Here is a 14327-nt window from a genome sequence, read left to right on the forward strand (position 1 = left end):
GCTCTAGTGTTTCGGTAATAAGGTCAGAGAGCATTTCAGTCCTGAATATGTGGCAGAATTTACAACAGACGTTACACTTTTTTCTCATGTTGTGCAAAAATAAACCAATTAAACGATTGAAAGACACACAACTCAACTATACATAGCAGAGACAAAAATACAATTCAGATTAACAATGTGACCACAAATAAAGAAACACATCTTATGTTCTGCAGATAGTGCTGCTAAGTATCTGTGAGAGGCTCACAGGATACCATGATACTGTCTGAGACAGTCCTGGAGTTCCCCTTTGACTTAAGGTACTGTACTTAAACAGAAAACACTCAACAGGCAGTTAGGAAACACTGCCCCAGAGGATGAGATAAGTTTAACAGCATAAAGAGACAAATCCAGGTCAGAAGAGACTCAAAACAAGCAGACAAAGTTAGGAGGCCTCTTTGACCTTGTGCTGGCTGTTTAAAGTCCAGAGCTGCAGTAATGTGGGTTAATTCCAGAGGTCAACCTGACCAACTGCTCCGTGCTGGCCTTTTGATGTTCTAATGTCATTAGTAAGTTATTTCCACTGTGAGACGAACTGTGCTGAAACAAAGACCAGCAATCATCCTAATGGGAAAATCCAGCACAGAGTAACTCCACAATCTGCCCTGTGATGTGCCAGGATGGCTCACTGATGCCAGGCTAATCCGAACCTCCAGGTATGCAGAGGATTTCAGGTCAGTTATGCAGTCTGACGCTGTCTGACGCTTTGATCCAACATTTACGCACAGATCTCACTCTCCACACATCGATTCCTGCCCGCTCAGACTGCAGCGAGTTACTGAAGCTTTAAACATTTCTCCTTTCAAACAAGGAGAGAAAACACCAGCAGGGTCAGGAAGAAGAAAATTAAATTCACCAGAGGACAAAACTTGTAGATATGCCTAATAAAAGAGAAAGGGCTGCAGAGATATCTAATTTGAAGTAAAAATAAAGTCATGCTGGCTGCACAAAAACCCGTCTTTCTTCCAGCATGTCGCGCTGAGCTGACCTCAACCAAACAAACATCCACAGATGGAATCTCAACCGGTCAGCACTCTTCATGCAACCGTTAATAAGACTGCTGAGGTCCCAGCAAATAGGCTTCCCAAAAACCCACACTGGCTTCTGTGTCTTTAACACAGCACCATCACTTTATTTTGTCCCCTTGTTATTCCAAACAACTGCAATTAGCCAATCACTGCAAACCATGCTTATCTGCGCAGGGCCTGAGGTCCACAGCAATGAGAGGGAGTCAACATGTCGCAAACAAAACATGAGATGGGACAGTTCTAAAAACCTGAAAATACACCACACAGAAAAACAAGGATATCTGAGATTCAGATTCAGATCCTGATTCTGTTTATTTGTCATTTCCTCTATCTGTATATCTAAAAAAGATTTAAGTCTGTCCTCCATGACCACAGCAGTGTAACAGGAAAAAATAAAAACTGTATTAAAAATAAAACCTCCCACAGGAGAAATCCCTCTGACAGCACTAAATCTCTGCTACTGTACTCAGAACAATAACAGAAATCTGATTGGTCGGGAGCCTTTACTGCTTGTCCTGTAAGTTTCACCAATGATCCAGACAGATGTCGGAAAATTACACTGCACGGCCTTTATACCCTGGATAAGACCCCCCCATATACATTTAAAGGAGATTAATTACTGCTACCAGAACATCATTTTATGATTTTTCCTTGCCATTACTGTCTGATAACTCTCTTTTTTTAGATTCTAACATTTTTTTTAAATATTTTTGACATAAAACAACAAGAACAGAGCTCAGGCATCTTCCACACAGGTGCAGACAGGTTTACTACAGTGATCATGGAAACAGCAGTAGGCACCAGGGTTGCATATTTTTTGTGATAGAAGATTAGATACAAATCTAGATACACAGTTTACGGTTCAATTCAAAATGATATATTTTAAGAACCGAACGATTCAATTAGAGGCAGACCGATATATCGGCTGGCCGATATATCGGGCCGATATTTGGACATTTGTCTCTATCGGCCATCGGCCGTATTTTCTTTTAAAAAGCCGATTTTTGATCCGTTGTATAGAATGACGCAATTTTTGATCAGGCACAAAAAAGATGAGCACCTCAAACTTGTGGAACCACTTGGATACTTTACATACTTTTGTTCAAATTATATTAATAAGTTTAAATTTCTTTTTTGACATTTTAAGAAGAGTGTGAATGTTTACTACTGCTTGTTACATTGTGTGTTTACTCAGACAAAATATTTCATTGTTTTGAAAGCTGAATAAATGTTCAGAGGACTTGACGCGACTTGTTGTAATAGATTTCTTTTAGTTGCTCAGAAATTGCTGCGTTTCACAAAAATGTGATAAATACATATTTATTTAACAATCGGCCTGAATATCAAATTGGAAAAATCGGCTATGCATATTGGCATCGGCTGCCCAAATTTGGAAAGCATCGGCATCGGCTCCCAAAAAACCCATATCGGTCGACCTCTAGATTCAATGCGACAGTATGGTTAATGCTATATAATATAGTCTCTATCGCATTATCCATAGAAGTACTCTCGTGATACCCAGTGCACGTCTTAATCCTCAGATCGATTCATCTGAGGATTCATGGCTGATTTCTATCGATTAAGGACATTGCTACCAACGCAGCTGCATCTCTTGCTTTTCAAAACGGATATCCGGTCCAATCAGTTTGTCTTACTAAACCCTAATAGGCACATAAGGATTAATAAAAATAGAAGCTAGACTAAGGCTGCCCTTATGAGTGGGGTAACAGGCCTGGTCACGTTTAGGGAAACCTAGTAAGATGGATGATGAGAGCTGAGGTCCAGTGTGTTTTTAATACGCTCCCAGAGCTGATAGAAACAGCCCAGTGAGGAGTGCAACAAACAAACAACATATTCATTCAGGATATCGTCCATAATAAGGTTGTGCCAGGACTTCTTTAAGGGGGCAGAGTCCTTGATCCAGAAAAGCTAAATGTTCTTCCTGGCAGCTAAAGTCAGTAGATTAAAGAGTCTTTTGTGATTTGTGTTTGCAATATGGTGATCGGGAAATCCAAGGAGGGGGCACATTGGGTTCAGGTCTACACTGCAAAAACTGAAATCTTAGTGTTTTTGTCTTATTTCAGTAGAAATGTCTTTTTAGACTCAATATGAGCCACATTCACCTAACTAGTCCAGACAAATGTCTCAAGTCAAGTTATTAAAAGACAAAAATGAGGTCTGAATTTCTTGTCACAAGTTTAAAAAAATCTGGAACAAGAGAAAAAGTTACTTGTATTAAGACATTAATTTACTTTCAAGCAAATTTTTCTAACAAAGTTTCATGGGCAGATTTTTTTTAACTTTCATTCAAACAATTCAGACCTCATTTTTGTCTTTAAACAACTCGACAGAGGACATTTTTCTGGACTGATAAGTTGATGTGGCTCATATCAAGTGTAATAAGAAAATAGGACAAAAACACTTGATGACATATCAGTTTATTTGCAGTGTAATTATACTCCAAAAGTAGCACACAGTTCTTTTATAATGCCTGACCTGTAGTTTTGTAACTTTACACATGTCCAGAAACAATGAATGAAAATACCAAAATCAATCTTGGTGTCCGTTTTTTTTTTTTTTTTTTTTTTTTAGGCCTGAGTTATAGAGATTTGGTAGGGAATCTTGAATTGAGTTAAAATTCTAACATTGTTAACAGCTTGATTCTGATTTTTTCAGTGGGTTATATTTCAGTGGTTTCCAAAGCAGGGGTCACAAAATGTTTTCCAAAATCAAAATCTATTTCTGACTTCACATTTTCTTTATTATTGTAAAAAATAAACAAAAATGGAGTTAGATTTTAAACAAAACCATGCAACTGAAAACTTGTTCTGTTTTCCATATTCCTCTGTTGCCACATGTACCTTGAGGAGCCTAAGCCAGGATAATGAAGGAATCAGTGGCAGCAGATAAATTCAGACCACACAGTAACATGTGCACATAGGTAGACTAGTTTTCTACCAATCAGCTAAATTAACAATCTTAACCCTTTTTTTTGTTTGTTTACATCTGATTTAGACTCTGCTTTTAGTATATTTGCACAGCAGGAGTCTACAGCACTGATATTTTTTTGGCTACAGGCTGAAAAATTTGTCAACCCCTGAGTTAGTGCGTTGTTTGTCTTGAACGATTTCAAATAAAAACCAGCGAAACAGCTGCAGTTCATACATCCCACTCCTCGATAATTCTAAAGATTACATTTTACCAAAGCGCCCATCAAAGTCTTATTACGTGTCCATTAAGCACTAATTGGCCTTGATTCATTTCTGATTAATCAAACACCATAAAGCATCTGGAGCCATCAGGTTCACTCACTGAATGATCAGGAGCAACTGCAGCTCTGCAATAAAACACCAACGTATCTTCATTTGATCTGAACTGTTTGTTTTCTAACCTGTGATCTGTTTAAGTATTTCTCTGCTCTTTTAATAATCCTCCATCCAGCTCATCAGCTGCTGCTCCTTATAGGATAAATGATAAATATGTCACAGATTAGCTCGGAAGTCTTGGCTTTAATGCTGTGCTATAGTTTATTGATTAATCGTGTAGTGCATAATGCGATTATAAACTGTAATCACTTTAGGAAAATTATGTTTTCCAACTCTGTTAACAAACAATTACAAAGATTACAGAAGGCCTGAAAAATGGGTTATGGAAGTGGTTGTGTAAAGAGCTTTATACAATGACAGAGCTGCTCCCACACAGATGATTACTTTGCTCTGTTAATCCCACAGTGGGAGGTATCGGATACTCAGGAGAAAGGTCTTTTACTGTGTACAGGTAACACACACTGTGCTAAACTGAGCCAGGCTCTCCTCTCAAACAGCAACGTTGGAGCATATTGATGCTCCGAGAAAGAGCTGGATCCTGCTGCATGAAATGCAACAAGAGCATCAAACTCTTCAAACATTTTTTTGGAGAAATCTTGAATAGCCAATCAGATTTTAAGATGCAGCCCTGATAGACCAACCTCTGCTGCAGAAAGCTTCAACCCCTGATGAAGCCTTTCCAGATAAGTTTGATGACGGAGCAGCACGTTAATCCTCACTGTGTTTTCAGAATCAGCTGATACATTAAATGTCTGCATGGTTTCAACTTTACTATTTTTTTCTGTGATGCAATGTTTATTTACAGTTCAGGAAGCGCTGCACGGGCAGAAAGTTTCACTGTGAGAACTCAATGAACTCTGATCTAAAGCTGCTTCAATCAGCTGGAAAACAAACCGCCGAGTGACGCTCGAGAAGAGATCGACAACGAGAGGGAGAAGAGGAAAAAGAGGAGGAAGCCTGCAGCTCAGAGACACAGTGTTTACTGTCAGCACAGTTTAGAGAGGAGGTAAACTAAATCAAAGATTCTGGGTCATGTGTCATCCGTAGAGACTGTCATGCATCATAACAAGAGACAGTACAGCTCATCCATGTTTCCTATAGTCACAGATAATAAAGGGAAATAAGTGACCTATAAAACTGCTCAGTCATGGGTGAATGTTCTGCACCACATATAGAAAGTTCAAGCAGAATACAAATACATCCTGTCACTGAGCAGTTTTTATTCTATTTCCTGTTAATGATGTCATTGTGTAACACAATCACGTAAACAAAACAACCTTGGTGAAGTCAAGGCTGTGATAGACAAACAACTCCTGTTGTCTCTCAATAAATTAAAGTTTCAGTATTGATGCCTGGCTGCACTTAAGAAAGTTATGAAAACAGCTGTTAGAATTGATTTCAAAGGAAATCTCACTGAAAGGGTCTGGAAGTTTGGGATCATGTCCAAATTATTCTTGGATTCCTAGAACAATAACCAAAGCCTGGTAGTGGCGGCATTTTTCTCCAGACGACAGCTTGACTGATTGCTGTCTAATGCCACCAACTGGAACTCTTCCCAGGGTTCCTACAGCTCAAGGCAAGTTAAATTTAAGACTTTTTAAGACTTTATTAATGACGTTGGAAATCAATTTTAAAAACAAGTCAACAACAAACCACAATTGAAACAAACAAAACAAAACAAACAAAAACACCAGATGAATTACCTGGGTTAGAGGCAATTTTAACCCAATGTTTATTCTACATAAAACATAACTTTCTACCTCTTTTTAACCCCATTTTTACAACTCTATGCCTATTTTGCCCCCATTCATCTTTTTTGGCCACTGTCACAAACATTTTTGGAATTTTTACATAGTTTTTGAAATTTAATTTCAAATTTAATTCTTAATTTCGCTGCCATAATCGATTTTCCTAAGCCACTCCTGGATTTCTTTTGCCAATTTTTTCTCATTTTTTTCTCTCTCCAGGCACATGAGGTAGAACCAAGACATGCTTCTGCTTTAAAAGTTCCTGGTGCAACCACATCACCGTTTTGTTAGTTCCGCTATTGTGATTACGCGATGTTGCTACGAGAGTAAATCAGGAAATTATTTTAAAAAATAGATAAATAAAAATGTTCTTCTTAACTTCAAACTAACATAAATCTTAACAATGTGTTCAAATTTTTGAGACTTTTGAAATTTGGATTTAAGACTTTTTAATGCCAATTCAGGCCATATTTTTAGAATTATGAATTCAATGCCTTTTAAGACTTTTCAAGGATCCGCGGGAACCCTGCTTCCAAAAGTTACTGTGCCTGTGAGTTTTGTCAGATCCTGAATTATTCCATTAATACACGAATAAATCTGAGGTTTAAAGAATATCAACGCTATCAGCGCTACAGTTTGAAATGTGACATCAAAAAAACGTAGCATCCGGCTATATGTTAGCGACATCGTCAGCCTGGTGCTCTGACACATCTATAGGCTAACGTGACAACAAGTAAACACTGTCAGTTTGTAAGTAGTTTAATAGCCATTTATCTTTAGCCCAGCTGACAGCCTGGTGCTCTAAGACATGTCTGTAATGTGTAACGTTCCTGGTTAGCTGGCTTCATTTTATTGATAGACTCTCAAGTTTGAACCGACCACTGCAGAATAACTGCTGACTGTGGGTTGGAATCAACATTATCAGAAACAGATTAGCTGTTGTGTTAGCCTTTAGCTCGGGCCTGTGTTAGGCTCCTGTGTCCACCATCACTACAAAATTAATCACAGAAATCATTTTCAGCAGAGAAAAACAAGATCTCTGTGTTTTATCTCTTCTCACTACTATACTTTGTCGGCCTGCGTGATGTTGTCATAAAGACCTAGACGTACCATAAATCAATCCGGTCTTGTTCAACTCAACCTGGGAGCTAAGAAGTAGCAAGGTAAAATAATCTGTAACTACCAATATTGGTGCTGATAATCTCATTTTAAAGTGTGGATTATGATCAATCATATATCTAGAAGGGAGACTTTTTAAGATCGCTTTCAAACTCCTCGCTGCCACTTTAAGCAAAAATTAAAATTAAAGAAGACTCACTTGTTTTCCCACTTTGAATCATTTTCTTGCATTTGCTGCCTTCAAATAATTGTACACAACCCTCCAATAATTTTCCCCCTCACAATTTATTAAGGACAAAAACATGTCAAAAAATGAAATCTTATATTTATGGTTTATTTTTAGAAAAAAAAAATCTCTTTTTAGACTTAACATCAGCCCCATTCACCTGATCAGTCCAGGAAAATGTCTTGTTTCAAGTTATTTAAAGATAAAAATGAGGTCTGAATTGCTGGTAATAAGTAAAAAAAAAACTGCCAATGGGATTGGAGAAGTTACTTGTATCAAGACATTATTCCAGTTTCAAGCTAACAAGCTAAGCAAACTTTTTGGGGACATTTTTCTTGAAACAAGAAAAATTTCTGGACTGGTCAGGTTAATGTGGCTCATGTAAACGTGTACTTAAAATAAGACAAAAATACTTGATAAGATTTCATTTTTTTGCAGTTTATAAAATCATGTAACTCAGTTAACATGACAGCCACTAGAGGGCAAAAACTGAGAACTGTGTGAAGAGAAAAAAAAAAAGAGGGAAAAAAAATGATATCACTTCCGGCAGAGTCTTAAAAGTTTTTTTTTCCTCTCTCTTAGTAAAAGTTGTCAGCTCTTTTTGTCTTATCCGATGGTATATTCCTTTTAATCTCATCGATCCATCAGAGATGTCTTTCACCAACTAAGTTCAGAGCTATGCCAAAGCTTGAATTAAAATGTTCCTAGCTGGCGTTCAAAGTAAGACACTGACAATGTGTCCATTAAGGAGGCTGAGATTGACACTGACACTGCCCGCTGTTATGACTGATATCTCTTCATTACCATGAATGGCCCTCTCTGTTGGAGCGCTCACGTGTCTGCCAGTCAGCGATGACAAGCGAGGAGCTTCGTCGGTGTCTGGTCATGGTGATTGTGCAGCTCGGGGTTTAGCCGGCTCAGTGTGACGTAACGGGGTAAAAATACGTTAATGGCTGTCATTGTGCTGCTTCAGCTTGTGCAGGGGGGCCTCAACCACAAGCCACCATTGAGAAAAAAACAGCACAAAGAGGCACTGTGTGGAGAAAACTCACGATCTGTAAACTACTGATATCAAGAGGCCGGCCTGCAACACCCAACTTAAACATAGGAGAGAAAACAAGCCTCACTGTTGTGTCCCAAATTACTGTACAGCTCCCAGCTGAAATGCTCTTTTAAACTTGGTTTGGTTACTCTCTTCTCCCTTTATTCCTCTAGTTTCATCCAAGAGTGGACAATCCTCTTGTTTCACCAGGCTTTACCCTGAACTCTGAGTGAACCCACAAACACAGCGCCAGACGTGACCCCACAGTGTCATGACTGCAGCACCTTGGAAATCTAATTGACAGGCTGCTGAAGGTAAACAACGCTTCAGGAGAGCTTCACGTGATCCAACCAAAGGGAAGAACACTCATGACTCAAAGGTGCAAACGCTCCTGTTTAGAGAGACCTACACTTCAGGGATGCCTCATAACAGAAATGGATAAAATATTACAAAGATATGACGGTGAAACCAAACAGAAGTCAACATTCCTGCACATAGAAATCTTTCAAAACTTTATGAAACAGTAAATTAATGTGACACAACTGTGTTGGAACACATAAAGCTGCTTTACCCCACAGGCAGGTCATGACGCTCTTTATGTTTATACACAGATATCTGTAGAAGAGAATCTGCAGGTAATTGGTTGTTTCCAGAGGATTTTATTTCTGGTAATCCAACATTAACTGCCAAAACTGCTGAAATAATTCATCAAACTTCAGAATAAATCCTACACTGGAACAATCCAACTCGGAGTTTGTGTTTTTCTTACCTTCAGATAGAAAAGTGCATGAAAGAGTGCAGGGTTGCTAGGTGTCGCCCTGTTGGCTATGGCTGCTTTTTGCAGCAGCTCTCTCTTCTTTGTCTGTTTCTTGTAATTTTTCCGTCTCTTTTTCATAATCTTTGTATTTGGAGTGGATCATTACTTTGTATGGCTCATTTGTTGGTCATGGACACCAAACTTTTTGTGGCTTCAGTGATATTTTCACTACTTTTCTCCTGTGTTTATCTTGAGATCCTACTTGTAACCTTGGCTGCATTGTTTACATGTGAAATCAGCTGTTAGCAGCCTGTAGCATGTCAATGCTAACTGGTGTAAGGCCTAATGTCTTCCCACAATGTGAGGAGAAGGAGGTGAGGACGACGTGCTGGTTCTCAGGTGTGAGCTAAGAAGTGACGACATCGACCTGTCCTTGCATCCATTGTTATTGGGAAACGTAAGATCTATCTCCAATAAGATGGACGAGCTAGCTGTGCTAACCCAGCAACAGAGGGAATACCAGAGGGCAGAGTAGCATCATGCTATTCACAGACATGGCTAACAGAGCTAACATCAGATACCAACGCCACATTGGAAGAGCTTCACCTGCTGTGAGCAGACAGGATCCAGGAGACAAAGACTGAACAGACTGCTGAAGAAGCTCAGTCCTGGACCCTGTGGAGGTGGAGGCTGGCTGAACTGGACAATGATGGACAAGCTGTCATCATCTATTTTCTTATGGACCTTTTTGCACTTTCTATACACTTTCTTTTTTTAGTTTTCTTGATTGCTATTGTGACTTCAATTTTGTTGTACTTGTTACAATGACAATAAAGTTCTATTCTATTCTATTCTATTCTATTCTATTCTATTCTAAATACCATCAATCTTGTTTTGTATATTTTGTTTTTTCAAACCTCCCTCTCCTCAGATGGTTTCTGGTTAGACTGTTAGTGCCCACAGAGCAGGAAGATATCCCGGATCCAGGATGCTGAAAACATCCATTATTCGCTCACTGGACACCATCTGGCAAAACCAGCAGCCCAGAAATATTGAGCGTCAACCAAATCTGTAAGAATCATCCACAGATAATATCTGGTGTGCTCTGAGATTTGGATGCTGGATGTGTAACCAGATAAACATATTAAAAAATAAAAATAGAGCTGTACAAGTTCTAAATTTAATTGTGGTGCCTCAAACACCAAGGTCTGCCCATATCTTCACCCCCAACATTTTTACTTTTCCTTTGTTTATATGTTAACTTCTAAATCCATTATTTCTATGTAATAATCTGTTTTTGCTGTCTATTCCTGAAGTCCTATAACCTGTCCTGCCTGACACATGCTTTGAATGTGATCAGAGAATGAGAAGAGACATATCACTGAGGTAAGAAATCTGACGTTAAAGAGGGGTATTATGCATATTTCAAACATGCATATAAAGTAAAAATGCTGGATGTTCAGACTTAACGTGCAGATTTTTCAACCACTAATATTTATATGCTGTAGAAGTCCCTGAATCTGTCTGTAAACTGATCAAAACAGTCAAAAAACAGCACAACAACTCCTTGAAATCTTCCCGAGGCTTGCTGAAATGATGGGGTCACAACATAGGGATCTTCTAACTGGTTCATGACATGTTGCTGAGGTGGGCCTCAAACACTAAGCTCTGCTTGTAGCTCTGACCCCAGCAGGCCTACATTGGGTTGGCCAATTAGAGGAAAGGGGGCTTGTGGAGCAGGGCGCCTTAAAGAGACAACAGCTAAAATAAAGTGTTTCAGACAGAGGCTGAAATAAAGGTTTTTTCAACAACAGGGTGATAAGATACAGGTTAACTCATGTAAAGCTGCAACAAAGTTACCAGAGAGACAGTATAAAGCCTAAAAAAGGAAAATACCCCCTCTTTAAAGATAATTTTTGAACACGATGTAGAAAAAAGCAACACAAAGAGCTGCCTGCTTTAAGGACTGTAGCCTCTGTACCTGGAACGTGTGATTTAACCACTGAGTTAAACTGGAGCCTCATGTTATGACCTTGTTATAAAATCATCCGCGGCTTGGGGAGCAGAAACCCTGATCTGCAGGCACACACAGGTCTCAGCTCTTATTGTTTAGTGGATGAGTGGGTTCAATACAGGAGGACGATGTACCTCAGTGCATTCCTTCAACAAGATGCAGCAGGACCCTGCTCCTGAGATTATTTCAGCCTGCCTGCCCCTACACACAGACAACGTTTCTGCTTCAGGAGGTGAACAGAGACCTTATCTACACTGGATGCCTTCTGTGTTGACTCTACAGGGACAGGTATTACAGCTATGGAAGAAAAACCTCAAAAAGTTAAGAACAAATCTGGTCTGAGCTCAAAATAATGACACATGTACTAAAATATGCCAGGTTATAACTGCATGTCTTACAGAAACACTTAATCTCTGCATAGCATCACAGTTAGCACATCAACACAGCACAGTGTGTCAGTGATCTAGGTCTGAGGGTTTCTCTGTACAGCCTGTCCCTGCACGCCCCCTTATCTGTGAGACCATCTTACCTTGTGCAGGTTCCCCTTAGAGTCCCCCAGGAAAGCGATGGTATGTCCCGCCCTCACGCTGACAGCCACCGCAGTGAGACGAGCCGACGGGCTGTCCAGGATGGTTTCTGCCTCCACAGCCCTCCTGCTGGCCATCGGGCTCGGGGTGTGGTCCGAGCCGCAGGGGTACGCATCCAGAGTGTTCTGGATAAAGAGGAACAAGAGGATGTTTGGGGTTATATGAAGGGAGCATGTTGTCTCAAAAGCATAAGATTGGAAACATGGGAAAAAGTTACCGTAAAGATCATATCTACATAAACCTACATCACATAGTCATGACAAAACTCAATTACACAGTTTGTTCAAAGAGTAACGTTAGAAATATAGTTTTTTTTTCCCCTGAAAAAAACTAAAAAAACTAACTTTTTCTGGATGCTTTTGTTACAAAAAAGACGAATCAGGGCAGCAATATATTAAGGATTGACTTTTATGAGTCTTACCATAATTCATGTAATAGAAGCACAACCTAATATCTAAATAATTTCATCTTCCAGTCTATTACGTCAGCAGACATGGGAATAAATTACATAAACCCGCTTATAGTAGACTTCCTGATATTTCTCCCTAGATTTCCTGTTCTAATTTCTTCCTGTGCTGTAGGAAAATTGAGCAGGATTATTTACAATGGAATTATGTTATTCATTTTTTTATTTGGGGAGGCTTGTACCTACATGCTAACAATATTTTATCCCATTCAGAATTAAAGAAAAGGATTTTTGCCCAGCCAAATGACACAACCCAATTTAAAGAATTTCTTTAGAATGACTGATTCAAAGCATCACTTCTTTTTTTTTCTTTTAAAACTTTGCACAAATCAGAAATAATCTTTGAGCTAGGGGCTGCCAGTCCTCCTAAGCATGCAGAAAGATGAAGTCTCAATACACCACACATCACACTGCGTGTTAATTTTAAAGTGTGTGGCTTGTTTTGTACCAAAGAACCCCTTTGAGTGATTTGTTATTCATCTCTGAGCAACTAAGCTGGTTACCAAAAATAAAGCAGCAGTGCTCCTTTTGTGGAGGGTAAAATCCAGGCAGGATTTACTGTGAAGGGATTGGGGCTTTGGGAACGAACCATCACTGGATCCCACTGACTCCTCCACTCTAAAGACAATTTGTTTTTGCTCCCACAGTTTGGCGGTAGGGAGTCTTTGCTCTGGCTGCATTGTTGTTGTTTTTGGTCCGAGGAAATTTATTTTCCACTAGAAGTTTTGACAGTGGGGTCACTGCTTTATCTTAACAATAGGAAGTAGAGGCAATAAACCTGCGGGCTGTTCAAGCTCCAGTTGGCTCTGATGGATTGCTGCAGTTGGATGGTGTGTTGTTATGAAAGGTCTCCTTATTTGGCCTGCTCCTCAGAAACAGAGGATGCTGAACCTCTTTTACACAATCAGCCCGACTGACGAGCTTTAAAGTTAGTCTGCATCACTCTGGACTGTCCAAACAGCCAACAACAGGCCTCAGGGGATCGATCAAATTAACAAGGAGGTTAGTTTGGAGACCTGATCCGTCTATAAGAGCTCGACCATCAGAGGAAAACAAGCAGGGATGCTAAGAATAGCTCAGAACTCCATTATGACTGCTGAAAAAGTTATGAAGTTATGACGTCCTGTCTTGGAACCCGGCCTGGGAGCTTAAAGGCTGACCGCCCCGGCTGACGGCAGCCTGTGATTACACTGTAATACCTCGTGCTACCTCGCAGACCGCTGCAATCATCTGGACATTTAGCCTGAAACTCTCAGGGGCAGTAATAACCACAGGGGAGTAAGATAACAAGAAAGATTGACTACAGTTGTGTTTGGGACACTAATATTTGGTTGCAGTCCTGATCACCAATAACAAAAGCTTAGACTTTGCGTGAGAGTGTGTCCTCAGTGCAGATGGACGGTCCTCGCAGAGTCTGACCATGGATCAGGCTTCTTTGGTGTTGTTTGTGCAGGGATCCAATTGAGATTTGACATCTTAATGACACTGTAAATCTCTTTTCAGCTCCAAATCTCTCATCACTGTTCCCCTCTTCAGCCATATGGTTTGATTGGATTCCCCCGTTTTTGACCATTACTTAAAAAAACAGAACAAAAAAACATAACGGGGGTGGAGTGTTATCCCATTCAAAGAGAAAATAATCCATCCTTCTTTTAAAATAAAATCCAGGATTAGTAAAAACTCAGTGTTTTCACTCAAAGTGGTAACAAGTGTTTACAGTTTGTGTCGTAAACAGTCTCCAGGATCAGGAAAGCCACAGATGGAGTCTAAAACAAGGAGACGGTTCAGCGTAAATAACTCTCATTACAGAGTGTGAAACTGTAAACACCAGCTTGTTTATCCCTCTCATTAGCATGCAAAGTAATTAGGATACATGACTGATCTTCATGATAAGATAAGGAGGACTGATTTAAGATTACCGTAATGGCTTGAATATTGGACTCATTTTTTTTCACAACTTACGTTAAACTATTAA

At 39.6% G+C, this 14327-nt stretch overlaps 1 protein-coding gene across 2 annotated transcripts in view; it reads right to left on the reverse strand.

The window, feature by feature from the left end:
* Nucleotides 1-14327, reverse strand: part of plxnb1b (plexin b1b) — a 176524-nt gene that overhangs the window by 46066 nt on the left and 116131 nt on the right. For both annotated transcript variants that reach the window (XM_074683466.1, XM_074683378.1), the window contains exon 6: nucleotides 11829-12011. In XM_074683466.1, coding sequence (XP_074539567.1) covers nucleotides 11829-12011 — 183 coding nt within the window. The remainder of the gene's footprint in view (nucleotides 1-11828; nucleotides 12012-14327) is intronic.

The sequence above is a fragment of the Halichoeres trimaculatus genome, unplaced genomic scaffold (genome assembly GCF_033239565.1).
Source record: "Halichoeres trimaculatus isolate MK-OKI-2021-1 unplaced genomic scaffold, fHalTri1.1 fHalTri1_scaffold_1, whole genome shotgun sequence".
Classification (NCBI taxonomy): Eukaryota; Metazoa; Chordata; class Actinopteri; order Labriformes; family Labridae; genus Halichoeres; species Halichoeres trimaculatus.